The 25162-nt window shown below is 38.7% G+C and overlaps 3 protein-coding genes across 6 annotated transcripts in view; 1 reads left to right on the forward strand and 2 right to left on the reverse strand.

The window, feature by feature from the left end:
* Nucleotides 1–3186: 3186 nt before the first annotated feature.
* Nucleotides 3187–8757, reverse strand: tuba5 (tubulin alpha 5). The gene is made up of 5 exons (XM_023415547.2): nucleotides 8505–8757; nucleotides 6565–6790; nucleotides 5611–5759; nucleotides 3949–4629; nucleotides 3187–3873 (listed from the first exon to the last, which is right to left on the reverse strand). The coding sequence occupies exons 1-5, from the start codon at nucleotides 8505–8507 to the stop codon at nucleotides 3580–3582; spliced, it is 1353 nt and encodes a 450-aa protein (XP_023271315.1). The 5' UTR covers nucleotides 8508–8757; the 3' UTR covers nucleotides 3187–3579.
* A 1089-nt stretch (nucleotides 8758–9846) lies between these two features.
* On the reverse strand, nucleotides 9847–20373 carry klhl12 (kelch-like family member 12). 4 transcript variants are annotated; one of them, XR_015437820.1, is made up of 13 exons: nucleotides 19855–20373; nucleotides 18748–18974; nucleotides 18285–18438; nucleotides 16938–17155; nucleotides 15938–16087; nucleotides 15710–15824; nucleotides 15500–15606; nucleotides 15218–15413; nucleotides 14918–15076; nucleotides 13426–13524; nucleotides 13150–13336; nucleotides 10727–11166; nucleotides 9847–10245 (listed from the first exon to the last, which is right to left on the reverse strand). XR_015437820.1 is itself a non-coding variant. In XM_023415640.2 (12 exons), exons 1-12 carry the CDS (start codon nucleotides 20247–20249, stop codon nucleotides 11040–11042), a joined length of 1752 nt encoding a protein of 583 aa, XP_023271408.1. In that variant the 5' UTR covers nucleotides 20250–20373; the 3' UTR covers nucleotides 9847–11039. The 4 variants fall into 4 exon arrangements, 3 of the variants coding, with proteins under 3 accessions (XP_023271408.1, XP_023271409.1, XP_023271407.1); XM_023415640.2 differs by having other exon boundaries at nucleotides 9847–11166; nucleotides 20237–20373; XM_023415641.2 differs by having other exon boundaries at nucleotides 9847–11166; nucleotides 20067–20373.
* A 2654-nt stretch (nucleotides 20374–23027) lies between these two features.
* ptpn1 (protein tyrosine phosphatase non-receptor type 1) overlaps nucleotides 23028–25162 on the forward strand; it is an 8469-nt gene continuing 6334 nt past the window's right edge. The window contains exon 1 of the mRNA XM_023415562.2: nucleotides 23028–23452. Coding sequence (XP_023271330.1) covers nucleotides 23396–23452 — 57 coding nt within the window. The 5' untranslated portion in view covers nucleotides 23028–23395. The remainder of the gene's footprint in view (nucleotides 23453–25162) is intronic.

Consider the following 25162-nt stretch of genomic DNA (forward strand, 5'->3'; position numbering starts at 1 on the left):
AATCTATACCCCTCCAACCGGTCGCCCAGGGGCCCCAAAAGCCCCAGGTTTACTACATTTCACTTGAGTTTACATAATTTGATTAATCAGAAGCTTGTACCACTGAAGCACAGTATATTATCAGCTATGTTAAGTCTTCCATCCTCCATCTTGAGGCCCTGGTTTTGCAGAGGGACCATGAGCCAGAATGTAGGTTTAAGACTTTCATCATTTTAGTTTATGTTGAACTCATTTGTTGTATTTGTTGTTGCTCTTTTATTAGTATTATCAAATTGCTTCTATTGTTTCTGTGTGTCAAGTAATCAACACTCACAAGAGTCGTATTAATCCATCATAGAAGCAGAGCTGCAACCAACAATTATCTTCATTATCATTACATCTGTGAATTATTTTCCTTAAAAACCAACTGATTGTTTAGTTTATAAAAGGTGAGGGACTCAACAACAACTTTTTGCCCGTAGGAGGTTAATCAAACCCTGCTCTCCTGCCATTGGATTCAGTCGGATTTACTGTGGAACTGATGAGAGCTGGGGCTTTTCTGGTGACCGAATGTGTAACCATTAAGCTACAGCCAGGATCAAGATAATAAAAATAGCTGGACCTAAGGCTATGGTTTATCCTCATAAAATCTGTATTGGGCTTGTTTAGAGTGGTAATTGATTTTTGGACCTAAACCAAAAAAAATTCAAAATGTCATATGGTTAATAAGTACACAAACATTTCCAGTGGTGGAAACTAACTGAGCACATTCACTGTAAAGTTTTAAAGTTTTAAAGTACTTGTACTTTACATGAATATTTCCATTTTCTGCAACCCCCTCTGCCTCTACTCCATTACAGTTTAGAGCAAAATATTGTACTTTTTACTCCACTGCATTTATTTGATTATTTATATACTGTTACTTTTTCAGAATTCATATTAGTACAAAATCAGTATCAGTATCACAATCAATAAAGTATGATATATTGACTAAGATAAGTTAAGGAGTTTCTTGATCCCAAGGAGATAATTCACAAGCTCAGCACAGTAAAGTAGGCTAATTAAAATGACCTCCACCTTTACCAGCTACTACATTAGTTTGATGTACACATTAATGCACCAATTACTACAATACAGCAATATAATACACATTATCCTAAAACTGGCCATTCTGCACAATGACTTCTTTTACTTTTGGTACTTCAAGTATATTATGATGCTGATATATCTTTTTGCACTTTTACATAAGGAAAATGTTTAATGCAGGGCTTCTACTTGTAACACAGTATTTCCAAATCGTGATGTTGCTTCTTTTACTCAAGTCAAATGATCTGAGCAATTTCTTCCAACACTGAATATTTCCATATTTAAAGCAGGAAAGAGCTATAGGCGATTATCGTGATGTCAGCTCTTCAGGCTGCAGCCCAAAGTCTTACAGAGACATCGTTCAATGTAACGTTTCTCGACACTTTCCACTTTATCACTGGCCTGAAAAAAATTACATCTAATGGTGATTAACATGACGTAATTTGTCGCGTCGCGTTATCAAGAGATAGTAAATTGTAGCCTGATGTATAAAACAATTCTCTTCTTTGTAGGCAGTCTTATGTTTACACTTGCGCGGATGAATATGTTCAGGTGACACCTTCATGGCTACCGGGACTCATTGTTTAAATAGCCAGTGCGTGCAGTTTGACTGGATGTCTCTCATAAGCGTTTTGTAACATCTGCTGCTAGTAGATTCTTATCCATCCCTCTGTATCACCAGGGAGGAGTGAAACCGGTCCCAAATCTATTCTGCTGCGGGACAATGACTCCAAACATACAGCCAGAGTCATAAAGAACTATCTTCAGAGACAAGAAGAACAAGGAGCCCTGCAACAGATGGTCTGGCCCCCACAGAGTCCTGATCTCAACATCAGGGAGTCAGTGTGGGTTTACATGAAGAATCGCAATACACAGAGACAGTCTAAATCCACAGAGCTGTAGCAAGTTCTCCAAGATGCTTGAAACAACCTACCTGCTAAGTATCTTTTAAAAAAAAAAACAACAACTGTGTGTACTGAGGAGAAGTGGGGCTGTTTTAAAGGCAAAGGATGCTCATCAAATATTTATGTATATATTTTTCTGTTTACTTCAATCTGTTTATTGCAGTTTGTATGAAGTCAGTACAAAAGGTAATAAACAATAAGTGTTGTTCATGTCATTAAATGCATATGCAAAGACAGTGAAAGTGAAATAATACTGGCTTTACATCAAGACAATGATGCGAAGCAGACCTCAAAATCCACCATGAACTACTTCAAGAAACACAAGCTGAAGCTCTGGGTGGGTGAAAATACCTTAAACAAGAAACGAGGGACTGAGCTGGCTACAACGAGCATTTGCAAGCTGTGAAATCCGCCAAAGGGGGGATTACTAAATACTAGCAGTTTCTTATGCACACCTAACTAAAACTAATGCAGCTTGATACAACAGTCCTGCAATAAAGCTTCATGAAGGTTATAATGTTCAGTTTTTATTGATATTGATGCAGAGAGGTGTTGAATCAATTCCATGGTCATTTTTAAGGATGCAGTTGGTGGTGCTGTTGAACTGTGTTGCATTATATAGAGAGGTGTTTCAGTTTTTTAGCCCAACCTCATTGAAATAAATGGGGTTCACAGAATAATATAGTACAATGCAGCACAGTTCAACAGCACCACAAATTGCAGACTCCAAAATATATGTATAAATATATATCTATGTGAAAAAATTAGATTTTTTTCTTTAACCTAACCATATCAACACCTGGCATGTGTGTGTAATCTTGACAGGAAAAGATGGGTGTGTCCATACTTACTTAATTTAATCAATGAGATAAGGTACTAATTATGTAACCCTGTAATGCTCTGTTTGGGGCCATGGTTAACAGCTCAGAGAACATGTGTTGGTTTTGAACTGAAGATATGTCTCAAAAGTCAGCTACAGAAAATTATGCATTACTTTTGCTTAGGGTCTCAAAACCCCAGCTGTAAAATACAGTGGATGCTCAATATTTATGAATCTTGTTAACAGTAGATTTTACACTACGCAAACTCTCCCAAATAAGTCTACTTAGAAATCTGTTATCGGGGTGTAATTGATCAGAAACCATTTATCATGTCACCATGCAGACCCCGAACAATGAGAAGTAAATACGAACAAAACACAAGGGTGAAGCCTGTATTTCAGAATGTTTTCATTTTACCTCATTATTTTATTAAAAGGCTATTATTGTTAGCTTGCTAGCACGTTCGTCTTAAGGCAATTGGGCAGGTTTGACTTTATTCAGTAGTCTATACTGTGAGGCAGACAGGAAATATGAAGAGAGGGAGAGGAGTGACATGCAGCTGGATTTGTTTCAGAATATGAAAAGACAGTTTATTTCAAAGCACAATTCAAATACCACTTAGAGTAGCTTGTCTTCTTCTTCCAAAGCTGACATTATAAAACCAAGGCAGCGAGAAAGACCATCAGTTTGTTTAACTCTTTAGCTTAAAAGATACACACTAAAATATTGACTCATTACAGGATAAAATCGTTGCTGTGCAGCCATCCCAGCTCAAAGCCTCACAAAGCTCAGTATTCTTGACCCTCATCGTCAGAGTCGGGACTCATTTGACCCAGCTCCTCGTAATCCTTTTCCAGACAGGCCAGGTCCTCTCTGGCCTCTGCAAACTCTCCCTCCTCCATGCCTTCACCCACATACCAGTGGACGAACGCACGCTTAGCATACATGAGGTCGAACTTGTGGTCGAGGCGAGACCAGGCCTCTGCAATGGCAGTGGTGTTGCTCAGCATGCACACGGCCCTCTGGACTTTAGCCAGGTCTCCATCTGGAACAGCAGTTGGAGGCTGGTAATTAATGCCCACCTGTTGAGACAAAGAGAGTGATCAGAGAGATGAAGTGTCTCAAGTTTCATTTCTCACTCTCATAATGTTACTCACCTTGAAACCAGTGGGGCACCAGTCAACAAACTGAATGGAGCGTCTGGTTTTTATATTTGCAATGGCAGCGTTTACATCCTTAGGGACGACGTCGCCTCGGTACAGCATGCAGCACGCCATGTACTTGCCATGGCGAGGATCACACTTGACCATCTGATTGGTCGGCTCAAAGCAGGCGCTTGTGATCTCGGACACAGTCAGCTGCTCGTGGTAGGCCTTCTCAGCGGAGATGATGGGCGCGTAAGTAACCAGAGGGAAGTGGATACGCGGGAATGGCACCAGGTTGGTCTGGAACTCCATCAGGTCGACATTCAGGGCACCATCGAAACGAAGGGAGGCAGTGATGGAGGAAACGATCTGTCCGATCAATCTGTTGAGGTTGATGTAGCCGGGACTCTCAATGTCCATGTTGCGGTGACATATGTCATAGATGGCCTCGTTGTCCACCATGAAGGCGCAGTCAGAGTGCTCTAAGGTGGTGTGGGTGGTCAGGATGGCATTGTAGGGCTCCACCACAGCTGTGGAAACATGGGGAGCTGGGTAGACAGCAAACTCCAACTTGGATTTCTTGCCGTAGTCGACAGAGAGACGCTCCATCAGCAGAGAGGTGAAGCCAGAGCCGGTGCCACCTCCAAAACTGTGAAAGACGAGGAACCCCTGCAGGCCTGAGCACTGGTCCGTCTGATGAGAGGGACAGAAGGACAGGACCACTGACTGAAAGTGGCTGTAATTGATTATTTCATCAACAATGTAGTAAACGACAATGTGGAAGAGATACAGAGAATTATCAGCTCGTGTTTGTGAACATTAACCACAAAGTTAAAGTGACTTAAACATCCACAGCAAATGAAGGGTTTGAGGGCCAAATGAGGAAATTCAACAAACATAAAAACAGATGTGAACAGATGTTGTTCGGTGTTGTTGGTAGGAGCATTTTATGATAAAAAGTTGTTTTAGCTGTTAGATTTAATGAAAACGTTTGACTATTACGAAATTAAAGGAATGGTTCAACATTTTAGGAAATATTCTTTTTCACTTTCTTGCTGAGAGTTAGAAGAGACTTGATACCACTCTCATGTCATTCTCACGTCTGTCTGTGGAAATATGAAGTGAGAATGTTAGCTTGCTTATCTTAGCATTAAGACTGGAAACAGGATGCAAAAGCTGGCCACCCACACCTCTAAAGCTCACTAATTAACATGTTGTATCTTGTTTATTTAATCCCTTCAAAAACTCAAACATAATAACAACAATTTGTGGCTCTATGGGGGCTTATGTGTTGGACTATTTCTTGGCTGGTTGCAGTCATTTCCTGTAATGATGAAATAAATTAAATAATATATGGATAAAAGGAATAAATGCATGTTAAACTATTCCTTTATTACAAATGTAGTGCAGGAAGTTAATGTGTTAGCTGATCTATGCGGTTTAGGCTCATGCAATAAAACAGTGATTTCTTTGTATGAGTAACATTATTAACACTATTATATTATATGTAAAAGCAAAGAAATACATAGCAGGAAAAATGTCATAAATGCAACAACGCTCTTTGTCTTCATAGCTCTTTCTGGAAGTTGTATAATAATGGTTATTTATATTAAAAACCATAGAGGAACTTATTCATTTGAAAAACATTAACAGTAGTTTGATATTACAACAGACCATTTTACGGACGCGCTCCATGACTCCATCAATGATTTCTTTCCCGACAGTGTAATGGCCACGAGCGTAGTTGTTGGCTGCGTCCTCCTTTCCAGAGATCAGCTGCTCAGGGTGGAAGAGCTCTTTGTACTTTCCAACCCTCACTTCATCTAAAATGAAAGATTTTATTCAGAGGGGTCGTTACAGATCAACTGCAGCTTGGTTTAACTTAACAGACCAGGTCAGCTCCAAATGTGGAGGTTTTGCACTAAAAAGACATGCCCAACCTTATAAACTATTATTTTCCATTTCCCAGAAATACCAACTTAAAACCAGACTGACTTATAGGGAATTGTGTGTAAAATGATGCACACAATATGTGGAATTTTACATGTAATGGAAGTGTTAAGGCATAAAAATCAGGTGTTGAATTTGAATAATGAATAATTTGCTGTATGTGTGATATGATATGGAGCCCTGAAACTGTCAAAATGTAGTGAGAGGTTATTAGATAAGTCAAAAGTACAATTATAAATAATGATAAAAAATCATGCCCATATCATTGTCATGTAAGCCTTAGGAAAAAGGAATGTGTTGCTTAGAAAAAATTGAAAATAAATAAATGGTTAAACGTGTATATAAAGTATAAAGCTTTATATCTTTTTTTACACTAAGCAGACATTGAAGGGGCATATTGAAAAAGGTTTTTATCTGGCTAAAATCAATTCATGCAAGTTACTATTCATACAATACACCTCTGTAAATGTTAGCCAGGATCGAATGAAAGGTAAAAGAGCCACCACTGCACTTGTTGCCTGGATACCAGTGTTCACATCAGCAGTTACCTGCAGGACCCATGAGGATGGAGATACACTCACACTGGACGCATACAACCACACATAATAGGACGATGGGAACAGTAATAAAAAAACAAAGATAAGGAGAGTAAAAATAAACATATACAGGACTACTCGCCAACCACTGTGGGCTCCAGGTCTACATATATGGCCCGTGGAACATGACGCCCGGAGCTCCCAGTATTGAAGAAAGTGTTGAATGGATCTTCTCGTGAGTTCGGTTCTGCAGGACCGTCCAGGAAGACGCCATCAGGACCGACGCCGTGCTCAAGGCAGAAGAGCTCCCAGCAGGCGTTTCCTGTCTGGACCCCTGCCTGGCCCACATGGATAGAGATGCATTCTCTCTGTACACAAAAAACAATATAGAGAGAAGTTAAGATACCTGTCAGAAACACCAAAGGCACAAAGACTCACAGTAATGATTTGCAGGGACATCTACCTGTTGGAAACATAAACCTGGGAAAGAGGACCAAGGGGCTTCTTTACAATATCTGTTCTGCAATCCATGAATCCATGAATAATAACCACTTACTTAAGATCTCAGAATTACATCTAAAATTTAAAACTGCTTCTCAAAATAATGGTTGTGGATGTATATATCTGGGATGTTATTCCAGATAAACATGCACATGTATGGAAGCAAAGAAAGGCGATAATAATTTGAATCTGAGAAGTGACTGAATACCTAATTGTGAAATTTAAGCATTAAGTTAAATACTATCTTATTTAATAAACTACTCCGCCAGTGTAGAATTGCACCTCTTTAACATAAAGGTCGTGAGTGTGCAGATATAAGCAAGTGAATACATTTCACCTTAAATTGAATAAGCCTGCCTAAATCACTGCTGAATAAGACAAATTTCAACTGAATTTAAAGTATTAAAATGCTTTACCTGGAAAACCATCTGTGAATTCCTGTAGTATGAACTATCATCTTTGTCCAGTATCTTTATGTGATGTGCAATTTCAAAGGTTTTTTTTTTGTTTGTTTGGTAGATAGAAAATTCAAGTGTCAATTAATCAAAAAATGAAATTCAAGTTGCTTAAATCTAATAAATCAAATTATTTGGTACTAAAAATGAAACCAGGTCAATGAATCAAGTGGCTTCGATTGGGCCGGTGAAATCCATACACTAAAATTCAAGATGAAAAATTAAAAGTTGAATTAGAATGAAACCAGTCAGACCTCTGTGCTGTTGGGTTATGGCCCATCAGTTATGATCCAAGGAAAAGAGGTTCAGATGAGCAACTGAAAACCTGGCACACTTGAATTTCCAGTTTAAACTACCTGGAGGGAATTTAAACCTCATAAATTCAGACAGATGATTTTCAAAGTAAAACATTTTTTTTCCAATAAATTAATTTGTATTGTAGTAATTACATTTCACAATTAGTTGTTTATAAGCCTAAAATTCTAATTATTGTGGCCTCTTTTTGCTTCCATACACATCAGCTAAGTGCGCAATACACTGGATTGTTCATTGCAGTCGTGCACTGCTTTTCTAATTGCTAAGTGTAAACAATGTCAAAAATAGGACAGGCTTATTTCAACAATTTACTGTTGCATTTCCCAAGTGCTTCCAGCAGTCATGTTTCAACATGTTGAGAATTTCAGCTTTTGTTTCCCCTGGAGGGAGAACATCCCCCAAGATGATTTTTTGCTGTTGAGTGACATATGTAAGACATGGATAGGCTAAAGGTTGGGATATGAAGACTTCCAAAAACTTACATATTCATATAGTCAACTACAAGCTGTTCAGAGCTAGAAACAGAATATGATTTATTCTGAGGCTGAAGCTTTGAGCTCCACTTGCAATAAACAGTCTGTCAGTGATTATAAACTCATAAAACTAGAGTAGAGCAGAGTATTAGCCCATGAGGACATTATTTAGGCATTCAAAAGATGTGCATGTTCACACAGTCAGCAGCATCTTTAATGTCGATTATAAAATCATATCTCAGAAAAACTAAGATGTACACTGTGATTTATGGTAAACACATATCAAACTTTCCCAAAAATAAATGGTCACCATTTCTAATAAATTGTTATTCTCTTACCATGTTGCTCCAGATGTTATAAATAGTTGGTTCTGGTGTAGGATGCTGTACTTTTATTGCGTGTCAGCAAGGCTCCAGACACACTGTAATTCCTGTGCAGTGTCCCGGGACGAGTAAAGTGTCTCCACCAACACAGCCTGCTCTGTCCCGCCCGCTGCCAGCTGCTCTTTATACCTGCAGACAGTCTCACCTGTGCGTCTGTCTGACGGTGGCGGCGCTTATTCAGGCTTTAGAAAACTAAGGAGGGTGTAGATAGAAGGAGGGAGGGTAGGAGGGATGATGACTTTTGAAGACAAATCTCCCTCAAAAATGTTGTTTTAGTCACTTCTTAGCCTTTTGTTACTGGCATGCAGATTGACTTGTCATTGTCTCAGTTCAGCATTACTCTATTCTATTCTCTTATTTTACAAATAATCTCTCTTCTATAAAGCCATACACACAGTTTTTGAAATCTTATCTTTTGTTACAGCAACAAGAGTAGGAAGAAGTTCCTTTAGTTAATACAACAATGTTAAACTGCTCCATTAAAAGTGGCCGATGTCTTGCATTTGGAATCATATTAAAGTAGGATTAGTAGTAGTAGCTTTACTAAGTACTAAGTAAAATTACAGCATAAATATTATCAGCAAAATGTAAAAGTACTTGTTCTGCAGAAAAGTTACCTGTGTCTTATTATTAACCACATTATCAGATTATTAATACTAATGCATAAATTCATAAGTAGCATTTTACTGTTGTAGCTGGTTGAGATGATTTTAACTACTTCATGTAGGCTCATGTAGTTTAATACAGTGGTTCCCAACCTAGTGGCCAAACCTCTCAAAAGGGTCACAAGATAAATCTGAGGGGTCACGAGATGGTTAATGGGGGAGGAAAAAGTTCTGAGGAAAGTTCTGCTACACAATTTTCTATTTTTATTTCAAACTCTTTTCTCATCTTTGTCTTTTTTGTAAAGTATCTGATCATTTTACCTTTTTGGGCTTCAGTAACTGAAACCTTCTGATGGGAAATGTTTCTTCGATGAGCTGCTAACAACTAATAGGCATTTGAAATGTGACGGTGGGTCTAAGCTAGACACTGTTTTTTTGTGAGAGGTCACAAGACAAAAAGTTTGGAAATCACATCACCACCATACCCTTTAAACACTTTGTAGTGTCTGATAAACTATCATATGTTTATTTGTGTAAAATAAACATACAGTAACTATAGCTGTCAGACAAATGTAGTGCAGTAAAAAGAACAATCATTTTCACACCAACACAGTTAGCATATATTTTCAGTGGCTAGTATGGCTATAAAAAAGTATTTGAACGGGAAATAGCAATCAAAGACCCAGTGCAGCTATCACAAAATGCTTAGCTTTATTAAAATAGACATATTGGGAGGTTGGATAGTGAAACCAGTCATTTTGTGGCATGCGGACATTCAGTTTTTACCATTTCCTTATGTTAAAATGGAAACATTAAGTTGTGCAGTGATAAAATGGAAGCATCTAACCTGTACAGTTTGGTGAACGTGAGACATCAAACTGCTTCGCATGGAGGGTTGGTTCGTCAGATGCCACTGACTCAGCTGACGACGTGTGAAGCGTGTATACAGCATTTTGTCTTGCTGCATCACTCAACAGGTGTTTAGATGTACCACAGATAAAATGTGCCAGTTCTCAGTGTGTTTATTCACTTCCCAGGCAACAGTGATGTTAAGACTTTGTGTCCTACATGGACATGTCCAAATTTATAAGCTGAGGGAAAAAAACAAACAAAAACAAATCACATGCACCTCATACTTGTTGTGATTTTTCAATTTTGCCAAATAGAGGGACAAAATAATCAAGTCGACAGGTACAATTCAGTCATTTTCTAAAACAATATTCATCTCTAAATATATATTCTGAGAGCAACAATAAGTATTAAACCTTTCGTAATAAAGTGATTAGAATCTAAAAGCACTGTTTACAGGAAGAATTACAAAAACAGTTGAATTATTGACCCATTAATGACCTTGCAAATGCCAAATGAGTAAACTCAATAATAAGCCAATGTACTGTAACCATCATCACAGTAAAATGGGAGGCAACATGAATGTTCACTGTTCAATATAGGCCAAAGTCATAAGGCATATAGCAGCAACTTGGAGTCTAACTGTGCTCCAACCTTTTATGTTTTCTTATGATGAGTAGAAATATATTGCACTTTGAAGACAAACTGAAAAAATAATCTCACAGGTAACGACAGCAACATGTACCACCGACGAGAGTCATGCAAGTGGTGATGGGCTCCTCGGAGGCCTCTTTTGAGGTGAAGTCGACCACGGCGAAGCTGAATCTCTGTTGCACGGTCCAAGTGGCGAAGGGTTAACCATCCAGTGGAGGTGGCAGCCCAAACTGCTGCACTTCTTTTTTCGAGAGAGAACCGATTTGTATACTGGCAAACAAACATCTCCCTTTGTGGCTCTGATGTACTGACATCTTCGTAAAGTCTAGCTGCCTGTCCTTCTGCCTGCTTTTCCTCTTCTGGCTCTTGCTTTTCACAAAGATCACTTTTCTCGTAGAACGCAGACGCCTGCATCGCAGCGCTGCGTCGCCATTGAAGTAACGACTTCCCAGGAGTCGATAACCGGGTCGTAACATTCAATACTGCTGAGAAGTGAGTTCCCATCATATCTAGAGAGAGATATGAGACAAGCAGAGAGGAACTGAGAGTTTGAATCACAACAATTAACAATGTTCAACATTGTAATGTTGGCCAAGGTCACATTACTAAACTGTGATTTGCCTGCAGCGGCCTGTTGGACCAGATCAACACAAGCTCAATCAAAAGTTCATTTAAATGTTCTGTTGAAACTATTTAAGTGGCACACTACAACTGTGTGTGCGTTTGTACCTGACTTAACTAGCAGACTGAAAACATTTAACAGAAACACTGCAGTGGCTCCTCTGCAGTTTCCAGCACCATTCCTAAAACAAATTACCCAATTACCCAGATACACTTGATAACTTGCCTGATAAGGAGAGAAAAAGGACAAACTTTGCTGATTTACCATCATCATCCTACAACTGATCATTAGAACCGAGTGTAAATCATCTATGTAGCTCTTTTAACTCTTGAACAACTTAAATACACAGAATCTATATTTGATGCCCGACAATTAACATCCCTAAACCTACTTCAAGTTTCAAGTATTTCATACAGAAGTGAACACAAACCAACTGCTGACAGAGGGGGCGGGAAAGATGTTTTCAAAGATCAAAAACCTGCTTTGGAAAAAGTTTAGAGGAAACATACAGTCTACAGTTAAGTAACTTGTAATATATGTGCATGCAAAAGCTCAAACAATTCTTACCCTCGCTTACAAGGTGGAAATTATTTATATAATCTGCATACTTTACTTTTAGCTAACTAAAATTATATTTTTGTTTCCCTGTACTTCCCTGATCCTCTAGGGCCTCTAGCAAATTTACTTGTTGATTAACTTGATGCTGCATGCTAATGATTATTGGTACAGAACAAAAACACACCTGCCTTAAAAAAGAAAAGAAAAGAAAAAGGATAAACAGCTGCGTCGGTGAGGGCGTGTTGATTCAGGTACTGGTGAAGCATCGAAACATGATCCAAGAATTCCAGTTTAAGCAACAGATCCATGAGTTTGAAGGATTATCATTATCCTAACACTTCACAAAACAATTTATAACACTATGAAACAGGATTTGAAGAAGACTCTGGCAAGTTATCAGCAATCTTTTTAACAAAAATTGTGAGGTAATGAGGTAAACAGTAGCAATATGTCGTCCATGTTACACAGTAATCTACCACAAATTTGTGCATGCATGTATCTGACTGGCCAACGCTAAATCTTCCCAGACAAAGTCTACAGATGACTGCTTTATGGACTGGCCTCATTCAAATGAGTGCAAGTTGGTCTGATATGCACACATTATATGGTAACTTACAGTATATATGTCTACACTGACTATTTCACTTGGTGAAACCACTAAAAAACTGACAATTGTGCATCAACTTACTGAAAATCTATGTTCAATCCTGCCTACATTTAAAAGGACACGCTTTTAAATGTGTATCACATTACAATGTATATGTCATATATACATTAATGATCATTTATTATTCCTCTTATACATACTTGCTATGAGGAGACCCTCTTGTGCAAGGACTACACTGTAAGGAACAAAATCCACAGTCCTTGTGTGAGAATGCACTCTGAAGTAAAGTGAAGGCTAATGTGAAGATTTAGCAGTCTGACTCAGCCATATCAAGGAATGCCTCCAAAGTTACAGAGTTTATTAGTACAAAATTCCTTGTTTGTGTTCCCTTGGACATGGTTTCCTAGCTGAGCTGCACTGCATAGTTGCATTACCAGGACCAAACTCGATCTGATTTGGCTAAGAAAGACTGCTGAAGCTTCATGTTTACTTTGGCTAAACTTCCAGATGCAAGTTTGCACTGAACCAGGACTGTGGATTTTGTTCTTATCAGGTAGTCATTCTAAAATAAAAGCAATAATGACAGGGGCATAAAAATCTCTCAACATAAATGTGCTATGTGAGTATTGTAATAAGACCAATTTGAGAAAAATCAAACTTATCCTTTCAAGCCGCGGCCACAGAATCCAGGACACTCTTTCTTACCCGGCGATGGCGTAGAGACGTCCTCGGAGAACCGTTGCTCCTACGTAACATCGAGGAGTTGTCATACTGGCTACAGTGGTCCAATAGTCTGTTCTTATGTTGTAGACCTCAACAGAGTCGAGGTGTGAAACACCATCAAAGCCTCCCACTACGTAGATGTGGTCATTGAGTAAAGCCACACCAGCCCCTGAAAACAGAATAAAAGTCTCAGATGAACAGTCGCACACACAGTTCGCTGTAATATTCGACTTCTTCTGTGTCAGTTATCTCACCCACCTGACCGCTTGGTGGCCATGGGTGTAACACTTGTCCAGTGGCCTGTGTGTGGGTCATACCGCTCCACTGAATTCAGGATATTTAGTCCATCGTATCCACCTATGAGGAGATATTAGGGATACGATTGACCAATTTTAATTATCGATTATTAGTTTAAGTTGTTTCTCAAGCATACATGCCAAACATTCTCTAGGTCCAGCTTCCTCGAGGATGACGACTCTCTTCTTCATGGTTTAATAGTAATGTAGCCAGGTGGATCAGATGTTTGGGGTTAAATGGTCAGGACCTGTAATTCAATGCATTGACATTGGACAACAAGGGGCGCCTGTCATAAGGGGATTACTCTACTCCATGCAAAGTTGGTGCGCAGCGTGTAGTGAGTGTGAGTGTACGCTGATGTTCCTGCTGTGCTGTGAGGAAACTATTTTGGTAAACTATTTTCACTTTACCCCTTTCGAACTGGGAGGGAAATTAAATGAATAAATCTGTTTGTAGGAGACTCCAGTGTCTCAGAGGCGGCTTGCCTTGATGTCTTGTGGTCGGTGCTAATAGACCTCTTTTACGAGGTGCATGCTTTCATTGAGTGTAGTTTCACTCTGAATCTAATTTATGTGAATCAAATGTTACCTGTTCTTGTTGTACAGCTGCGGTATCGCTGTGGAGTATGTTTTATTTTTGGGTTTGTTGCTGCTGTGACAAATAATTAAATCAGGTTAATTATGTTGTTTTGTTTTGTTTGTAACTGCCTCTGTGTTCTTTTCATTTTCCTTTTTTTAATTACTTGTTTCTCTTAGCGCTCACCTCATGTTGCTCTGAGCCAGCACTTTGTCAGCAATACTGAGTGCACTGTATATAGGTTGTGAGCCTCTGCATATGGTTGTTGTGTTCTCATGCTCCTTTAATCCAATTCATATATTGCTAGATGGTGTTTGTGTGAATCGCTGCTAACCAACTTATTTCTTTGTGCTTAAAATTGTTTTATTCCAACTAAACTATATTTTTGTGTAATAAAGAAAGACAGCAGCGTCTGCACATTTTGTTTGTGGCTTTAGGTGCCACAGTATCTCAGGGAAACAGAGATTGAAGTGAAAGTGTGTCATATGTTCAAAAAGTCAAAAAGTCAAAAAAAAAAAAAAATGGCATGAGGTCTTATAATCAGAGCGGTCTTATATTTGAGCTGCATGTTGATAAAGGATCATTTTCATGCAAAATATCAAACATTTGTTGGCTCCAGGTTTTCAAATGTATTTGGATCTACTGTTTTTTTTATTTATTTATGTGTATGATGGTGAACTGAATGTCTTTGGGTTGATGGTCCACCTCACTACACCGCCTCAGGCCCAGGGAAATTAAAATGTCAATTTTTACACTGTTTTCTAACATTTTATACACAAAATGATTCTTCGATTAGTTGGGAAATAATCAGCAGATTAACTGATAAAATAATAATAGTTTGTTGCAGTCCTGATATGGCAAGATATTTTCTCCATACCTAGACAGTATATAAGTCCACTGGCCACTACCAGACCAGCTCCTTCTCTAGCTGTCTGCATATCTCCCAGCATGCTCCACTGGTCAATGTTTGGGTCATATCGCTCCATGCTGGTGTGACGCCGGCTGCCATCGAAACCTCCAGCAACATAGATCATGTCTGCAAAGAGCCAAATGAGACGGAACAAAAATGGAGAAGCACGGCTGTATTGTTATTGCATACTTTGCTGAGAGAGAAAGAAAACCTTCACACTGGATTTCACAGAGGCAAAACCTGTGAAGGTGTAGGTAACTCCCTCACCTCCGAGTGTTGTGGCCCCTGCAAGGCCACGACGCACATTCATGGTGGCGACGGTGTACCAAACGCCGTCCTCGTCCGCTGTGTAGTCCAGGCACTCCACGGAGCTGAGCCTCGATCGACCGTCGTAGCCTCCGATCACATAAACTCGATCGTGGAGAGAGACCGTGGCGACGTAACGCCTTTTCCGTGCAATGTTCTGTTCAAGACACACCTGTCTGTGTTAGCCAAATCCACTGAGATAATAAAAATCACAAGGCTCTCTCTCGTGTATTCAGTACTTACAGGAAGGAAGCTCCATTCTTGCGTTTTTGGATCATATTTCTCAACTATGTCTATTGGTGATTGTTGGCTGCCGAATCCACCTATAACCAACAGGACTTCTTTGGCACCTGAAAAGACCCATAAATCATTTTGCTGTCAGTGTGGATTACAAAGATAATATACAAAAGAACATGCATATAGCTAGCTTGCAACTGAAAACAGGATTCCTACCTAATCTGGCTTGTGTGCGTGGGCCCTGCATTTCACTCCTCAGCTCCGGTCTTAAGTGGAATTTCTTGGCCTCATCAACAAGGTCTCGACATGGCAGGCTACACCGAATGAGTGGCTAAAACGTGTCAAAACGTGCGTAATTATCGAATAAATACATCAACGCGTATTCATTCATTGCAAGCTTGGTGTATAATTACACTACAACCTGCTGTGTGTCACCTGGCTCACCTCGGCATCAATGACATCTGTAATGTAGCGTGGGGTCAGCAGCGGCATTCGAACAAACTCAAGCATGTCAGGCAGGTATGGCTCTCGCTCTTTTCGGTTGTGTTTGACCCAGTTTAACACGGCTTCAAATACCGGCTCCTCTGAGTCCACCTGCATATAGACAGCCAATACAGTAGGAACAATTACAGCTGCATTAAAGACATAAATCAACATGATAATTAAACAATTAACTGACGGCTCAAGTGAACGATGTTGAAAATTATTCATTATGATGCAACCACTGTATCTAAGCTATTAAGCTGTATATTAATCTATTATTAGTAGTTCAGAGACACAATGTGTAACAGTAAGGCAGTGCGGTCTGCTAAAGCTAAAACAAGCCATAAATTCTCACCCTAAAATCTTTACATGCGATACAACACAGAGAGAACGGTTTCTACTGAGGGCAAATGATGCGTGACTGTGATTTACATGTATGGTCTAGTTTTATTTTAAAAACAACAAAAATGACAGGAAGAAGCATTTGAGAGAATTGATGATCTATAAATCATCGTGTGATAATAACTGTGTTTTCACAAAGCACAACATGTGGTTTGGGTCAGGAATTTCCTGAGCACAAAGGTAAACTTAAATCAGGTTTTCTTCTCTGCAATTTCATTGCCAGCCCAATCTGCAAACCTGAGTGGAATTGGAGGGGGGGCACACTGACTGAGATTACAGCAGGTTGGTACTTGATTTTCTCTTCTTTTCGCACTCTCAGTGTTTGAAAGACAATATGAAAGCTGTGAAGGTCGAGCTCAATTCACACTATTTAAATCACGACATTTTTCAGGCATCTTCACACCAAATCTAACCATTACAGTCATGGCAGGAATACTGTATACACAGATGTATTGGAGAGCAGATATGTTGTTACAGATCAATTTCAGGTTTTTCAAATAACAAATTTAGTCCACAGTATTTTAAGACACCAAAAAGTAGAAAAGCTCATTATTCCTACCTGGATTTCATCACATTTTATAAGCTTTTCCACTTCAGTCTGGCTGAGCAGCATGAACTCCTCATGCTGTACCACCTCGGAGAAATGCTTTTGGGAAAAAAGCTCGGCGGCCTGCATCAGGTCAAGGCAATTGTGAGTTTCGGCAAAGTCACGAATACCCAGACAGTTGGAGGGATCAAGCTGACTCTCCAAAAAATCACAACATGCTCTTTTCACCCCTGAGGAAAACAAATATACATTTGTATATATTTGTATATACACACGTATCATTGAAATCCAGCCAAACTCTAAAACAAAAAAAAATTATTTTAGTCACTCATCGTCTCTTAATTTGGAAATGCCTAGGCTACTTCATTTAAAAATATAGGGCCACACCATGCCTCAGGGTCTCTGCAGGGTGGGTTCACCACATTAAAATTAAAGGGGCTATTTGTGAGTTTTTTCTGCGGCCAAACATGGCAGCAGTGAGTTGCTAACGGAAAAGGATGAGATGGACCAGGATTAGCTGGTTAGAGCGCTAACTTCAGTAGAAGAAAAGGCATGATAGTGACGAAAGTTAACATCTGTGTTACTTTCCACCACTGGAAATTGCTCTTGGTGAGTAAAGGAATGAAGTTTGATGCTGAACTCACAATGGTTCTTCGAGACTTGTAATTAAACAGCTGTTAATACTAACACTGGCTATGTAGCAAATCGCTACTTTAAAGCTAAGACCTTTTTATTACCACATAGAATGACATTTAATACCTGTTTCATGATCATACTGGCCAAAGTATGACTGTATGATGGAAAACCAGTGATGGTGAGAGAATTATTTATTATAGTATCACATTTCTGTTAGTACTTCCAAGCAGCCCCTAACAATAACTCATAATGATATAATTAAATTATAAAAAATTATGGACTCATATAAAAAGCAGAAAATGGATGGATGACGTACACAATTTAGAAAAAAAAATTAATTAATTTAAGTTTCTGCTAAAATCAAAAACATGATTTGTGAGTTTCCTTCAGTAGCTACTTTAGCTATCATTGGTGACAGTGCTTGCTACAGGTCTGACGCTGACTGAAACACTACAAAAAAAAGAATTGAACAGCTTCCTGCGGCACAATCCACAGCCACATGTCCAACAATCACACTTTTAGTTTACAACAGGTGTGTGAGGTTTCCCAACAACCTGTGATCAGATAACATATTATAACTAACAACTATAAAATACTGCCAACGACAGAAAAGAGGAAAAATTTTGGACTTTTGTAAATGCTTTGAGAAAGACTTTTCAAGACCTGCAAATACCCTGTCGCTGTTGTCACTGCGATATCAGCAGCAGGCAGTCCTACACCTACCTTTAAGCTGCAGCAGGCATGCTGCTGGGAGCAGTTCTTGTACATTTTCCACTGTCACTAGCACTGTCTCCGTGTAGACAAAGTCCAACAGGATCTCCATAGTCGACGCATTGAGCCCCTGAATGTCGACGAAAGATTTCCCCTTTTCTGCAAGCTGCAGAGCCACAACAACAAAGACCATCAGGTGTAATGACAAGAAACATACCATTAAGGGTTTACTTAAGAGCATCAAGTATTTAGTTAAGTCTAATGCTGGCTTAGAGACTCAGAGGAAAGCCAAAAAGGGAGATGAAAAAAAAAAAAACAGATTGAGAAAAAACAGATTTCATACTCAGACATTGACAGAGAATGGAAAAATTATTCTCTTTGCCATGTGTGACATGCTTTGTACAGCAGAGGCAAAGAATTTGATATATTTGACTGTTAATATTGAGAACTCAACAATAAAGATTTTTAGTGTTACCTCGCTGGTAAACATGGCACAAAAGTAATCACTGCAGGCTGCCAGAACAATCCGGTGAGCTGGAAAATCTGTGTTCTCCACCCTCAGAGTGATATCACAGAGTGTGTTGCTCTTGCGAAGTGAGTTCATTGCATTGAGGATGGATTTGGCATGGGAATTGGTCATGATGTCTTTGGGAGCCATGCTGCCTTGAGAATCTCTCAAGGATCTCAAACTGCTCAAGGAATCTAAAATAAACAGACAACCACCGTTGAGAATCATCTTCAGGGACACAGTGAGTATAAAAAAACCTCCACTTATCAGCATGGTTACACACTTACTGTATTGTCATCTGGTGAGAGAGTGACTGTGTATGTTTAGTATGTGAGCACAACATGGGTGTGTATGTGTGAAAGAATTCAACAGATGACTTGTGTTGCACAGTGACACAAACAGCACATTTACTGTATGTTACTTAATGTATAAAACATGAAAAACAAAGATGGAAAGTAGCAGAATATTAGGGCTGCAACCAATAACTATTTTCATTATAAATGAATCTGCCAATCATTAATCAAATAGTTTGGCCTGTAAAACATAATAAAATAGTGAAAAATGAGTCTGAGGTGAATAAAACTTAAAATAACTTTGTGTTTGACCAATAGTCCAAAACTCAAATATATTCTGTTTAAAAGGCAAATCCTCAGACTGGAGAAGACAGACCCATTAAATGTTTGGTGTTTTTGCATATATATATTTCATTCCTGAGTTATTGGAACTTCAGTATGTTAAATTTAAGAGATTTCCACTGCATTTCAGAGGACAATATTATATTCTATACTAGACTATACTATAAATAGCAGATTAAGATTTCCCATGCCAAACATTTGATAAACAGATAAAAATGTTTTGCTTTAATTTGAAAATAAACCACATTATAGCAGCAGTTACATCTTTCACAATATCAAAATACCTTTTTGCAAGTAAATCCATAATGTAACAGACTGAAATGGTCTCTCCTCCAGTGCTGATACTTCAGTATTTCCTCGGTAACATTTTGAGTGTAGGACTATTACTTTTAAGGCAGCATTTTTGCATTGTAACGTTAGTATTGCTCAAGCGACTTACCGTTAAAAGATTTGAATACTTTTTCCACCACTGGGAGGCAATAACTATAGCTACACATTAGCTAGCCGCAGCCAACGACAGCTGAGGGCTAACGCCAACGCTACACAACAACAACTAAGAAAACACAGCCATATAAAGTGAGCTGATGGCCAGAGGAAGACAAGACATGAAGCGACACACACAGAAGGACTTGTCAGAAATTTGCATAATACCTGTCGCTGCAGTAAAGCTGATTCAAAACGTATAGGCTAAGTTGCTTTAGCTGCTAGCTAACGTTAGTAGCACCACAGTCCCTTGTCCCAGTTCTTGCTGTCACTCAGAAACCCACTCGGCTACAGCTAATCCATGATGACCTCTGCTAGGTCACTCTGTGCGCGCTCACCTCGAGGACACATATGTCTGTAGTTTCAAAATAGTTTCATATTATCGCCGATACGAGTTTTAACCAGCTAGAATATTTCGTTAACTAAACAGCAGCAGGTCACAGCAGCAGCATTGACTCCACGGATTGGACATAAACACACCACATTACGTGTCTGTACGTGCGCGCTCCCGATGCCGGACGCGTTAAAAAACATATCAGTAGACTAGGAACATGTAACTCTAAAACACACTTCTTTTCTCAAAAAGTTGGTTTGACCAGGTGATATTCTGAGCCAGTGTCACTTTGTTTCACAGGTCTTTATTTCATTATTACATTATTACCTGATATTCCTGGGAAATTTCCTGGAAAGAACAATTCCTTGGAAATCAGAGGTTATCAGAGTTATTTCATTACACCTTGTCATTTTAGTTACACCTTGTGTTGAGTTTATGAGTTATAAGCAGTTAATTGGCAACAATTATGATAATTGGTTAGTCCTCTTCTTTATTTTATTAAAAATGCCCAAAAAAAAGAGTAAAATTGAGGATGAAAGACCCATTATAGTTTATGTTGTACTTAAGTGGTACAAATTTCCAACAAATTTCCGATTAATCGAATTATGTAGACCCAAATGGCATGGACTAAACCTGGGGCTTTTGGGGCTCCTTGACGCCTTAGGCCCCTGTCCAGTTGCTGTGTAATCCTGCTCCTGTTAGTCCTAATCTTCATTTATTCCATCAAGTCCAGTCTCTCTGATTTAGATTTCTTGCAGTTAACAATCACATGTTCCACAGTTTCTGGTACATGGAAATTTTCACAAATAACTTGCTTCCCTATAATATGAAGAATGCTGTTTAGACTGTGACCTGTTCTTAATCTAGTCATTATTCCCTCCTCTTTTCTATTTCCTCCCCTGCTGCTTCCTGATCCCAGTGATGTTACCACTCAAATAGTAAGTGCTGGTGATCACAGGATCCACCTGACTTAAGGCTAGAGAGAGCAGAGGCTGAGTCACTACAGAGCAGGACATTGTTTAAAGCCATCAAAATGGCGTACAACTCAAGAAATTTGAATAGTACAACTTTGTGGCGAGGAACTGCAGCTGCAAAATCTGTTTTATCTGTTACTGGATCCTTCCATTTACATTCCCTATAATGCACTTTTATTTCTTGCCTTAATTTTAATTCATTCAGGATCTACCAACAGTGTTTCTTGTAATCACCAGGTTTATATGCCATATGATAGTAACACAAAACTCGACAGAAAATTGACTTTGGTCATCTTCCTTTCCCAGCAGTAGCACTTTTTGGAGGGGTAACTACCTCCATTACCTCATAAATTGAGTTTATTCAGTTTATTTGAAGCTGTTTTCTGCATAAACACAGCAGCATTTCTCCTGTCTCAACTTGTTTGGCACACTCAGGTTTCTTATTGCTTCTATATGTCAATGTGTTTAATCCCTTTTTGTTTCAGTTTGTTCTTTAATAACTGTCAAACAAAGATTTTATGATCCACAGTCTCGATTTGAGAGCAGGCATCAAAGTCCCAGTCTATTTCTACCAATCAGACACTCTTCTTTCCTATTTTGCCACTCCTACTTCTGGCTGGATCTGATACATTAACCTTTGCCACTGATTTAGTTTCAAATTAAAAATCTGGTTTTCTGCTCTTCTTATTGGTATTACCAACTCCACTTGATTTGCTTTTCATCCATTTTTGCAAGATGATCTACTGTTTCATTCCCTTGAATGCACATGATCTGATAATCATAAAACACTGTACATCAGCTCCTAACCTAACAGCTCTGCAAAGATGATAATGCTTCATAATGAATATTCTGCCAGAAATTCTTACTGTCACAACAAGATTAGACCTCTTTTTTAACACGATATTGTTACAGTACCTGCAGTACTAACAAGCTAACTTAGGTACTGCAGTATCTAACTACCTCCTAAGGGGATTCTTCTTTGTAAGAAAGTCTGGACTTTGCCCTTCAAGTATCTCCTAACCAATAAAGTAAGATAAGTCCCTTTTAGACTGTACATTGACTCTCTAAATCGGAATGAAGAATTAAAATGTCAAAATTGTGAGATTAAAGTAAATTTTACTTTTACTTAAAAAGTCAAGATATGACTTGGACTTAAAAAAACAAAAACAAATTAGGAATTAAAGTTAGCATTTTGATTTTCTGAAATAAGGGGATTCTGATAAAAAGTCAAAATTATGAGATGAAAAGTCAAAATTCTCACTTACTAAATGAAAATTATGATATACAAAGTCAGAATTATGCATTATTCAAAATTATAAGTGTGTGTGATATGTCAAAATCATTACATATAAGTTAAGAATTATGAGTTAAAGGTCAAAATTATGAATTAACTGGTCAAAAATTTGACTTTCTAAGTCAAAATTGTGAGCTTGAAAGGCAAAATTGTGTGCAAAAAAAGTCTAATTCCTAAATTATAAAATGAAAATTATAAGATTAAAAGTTAATTTGGATTTGGCCTACTAAACTTTGAAATGTCAAGCAAAATAAAAAATAATGGGGGCTTCCACATTTCAGAGATCAGTGGTATCATATATTTATTTATTTTGTTATGTTATTATTATTTACTTGGCAGTTTATTTAGTTTATTTTTGCTTTACTTGCATCATTCTCTGTCCCCTGGTCAAAAGTTGTGCATCATACGTTATTAAATAAAGTATTGAAGAAAAAAAAAAAAGTGAAAAAAAGATGCCTTCCGCACCTCCTCTCCGGTGTCTACAGCCGCCACAAAAATGGTGAAGTGTGAAGTGACTCTCTCAAACAAAGTCACATATCACTGCCTGAAAAACACCTTTAACCCCTATTTCACTTTCAGAGAGCCCACAGAGGAGCATTGTCTGTGAAAGGGGAAAAAAAAGCACATTTTGCTGTTTTCTACCACCCAAGGACAGAGAGCTCCTCGCGGTGGGAGGAGCCAGCGGCGTGTTTCCGCTCAGAGCAGGCCGACAGAGGTTACACGGTGATCTACGCAGCCGTGCGAAGAAATCACCGAAGAAGTGGCGGAACAGTTGTTTGTTACCGAGGAACACTGTCTGACAAAAAATTTGTTGGAGCATTTGTTGTCCACATCGGGGGAAGAAGAAGAACAAGAGGAGGAGGAAGAAGAAGGAGTGGCAGCTGGACTGTCAGCAATGGAAGCCGAGTTTCGGGAAATCGATGAAAACGGGAGCTGGAACGGCGTTTACCAGGTAGGACCTATCGGTAGATCAAGGTGGGAACGGACCGTCGGCGGAGCTGTCACTTTTAGGCCAAATGGTTTCTACCGCACAATGAGTCTGCAGCATTTCTCTCTTAACCAGCCTGCTTTAGTTTAGTCCGGGTTCCGCCTGCTCGGACCAGTCCGATGATTGATGAGCCTGCCTGGGTCTCAACCAAACACCACATCCCATCACTGATCTGCTTCGTTTGTCTCATACTAACTGTAGGTTTAGTGTCCGTGTTTGTTGCACATGTTTTCACACAAATATCTCAGCTTTCAGCAGTGATGGAGGAAGTACTCACATCTTTTACCTACTCAGGCTGAATACTCCACTACGAGTAAAGGTCCTGCTTTAAAATGGCAAATTTAGTGATACAAGCATGTAAGTGTGATTGGTGTGGGATGCTACTAATGATTATTTTCATTATTGATTGTTTTCTCCATTAATCGATAAGCTGTTTGTCTATCAGAATATGCCCATCACAAGGCCAATGTGACGTTTTCAAATGTTTTTTTTGAGCAACAGTCCAAACCCCAAAGATATTCAGGTTACTATCATGTTTAGCTTCAAAGGTTAGTCGATTAATTGATCAGTCGATCGTCATAATTGGCAACTTTTTGGAAAAATGAAAAATCATTTAAGTCATTTTTGAAGCATAAAGTAGATGAAAATGTTGTTTTCAGCCTCATAGTCATTGACTTTTTCAGTGATGCAGAAGATATATTTTTATACCTTTTCTGACATTTTATAGACTAAATGAGAAAATAATCAATCAATAATGAAAATAATCCTTAGATCCAGCCCTACTTTCACAAGAAAACCAGAAAATATTCACATTTTAGAAGCTGGAACCAGACAATTTCGGCTTTCTTACTTAACTAAAATAACTCAGAGTGATTAGCCAACTGTCATAATAGCTGCTGATCAGCTAACCAATCAATCGAGTAATCATTGCACCTCCATTAATCAGGAGAATGTACTTTAAGTGCTCAGTGCAGAGAAATGTCCCCTGTGATGATTTACTGTCATTTATTTATTAGATTATTATTATTACTCGTCCAGTAAAGTTACTTCTGTTTGTTGAGGTGGAGCTACTTTTTAACGTTTTACATTCGGCTGCAACTAATAATTATTTTCAATGTCGATTATTCTGCTTTGCACCTTTTTTTTTTTATTAATTGTTTAGTCTATAAAACATCAGATAACAGTAAAAACTGCCTATCACAATGTCCAACAACCAAGGTGATGTCATCAACTGTTGTGTTCAGCCAACAGCCCAAAACCCCAAAATATTAATATCATCATCGAAGACAAAGGAGGAGCTGCAAATCCTCGTATCCAGTTCAAAAGCTGGAGCCATGAAATGTTGACATTTTGCATGAAAAATAACTGAAATAATCAGTGTTATAGTTGCAAATTGATTTTCTGTCAGTCAATTAATAGACTGTTTCAGATCTACTACTACAGACCTATCCACAGTTTCTTGCACAAAATACCCATTAACTACAGCTCAGTGTGAATCATCTGATATTATTATATGTTTTAAACAGACCTGTGTGTGCAAACATGTTACACACACACACACACACACACACAGTAGGTCACTTTTTGAGAGTTGTTATCTTCAGTATGAGAAGTTGACCGGTGGTCAGTTTTTCTGCAGAATTAAATATAGGAAGGAAAAACACCAACCCCCCC

This window comes from Seriola lalandi, unplaced genomic scaffold, assembly GCF_002814215.2.
Source record: "Seriola lalandi dorsalis isolate HSWRI2012SDOR001 ecotype SW California unplaced genomic scaffold, Sedor1 jcf7180002054554, whole genome shotgun sequence".
Taxonomy (NCBI): Eukaryota; Metazoa; Chordata; class Actinopteri; order Carangiformes; family Carangidae; genus Seriola; species Seriola lalandi.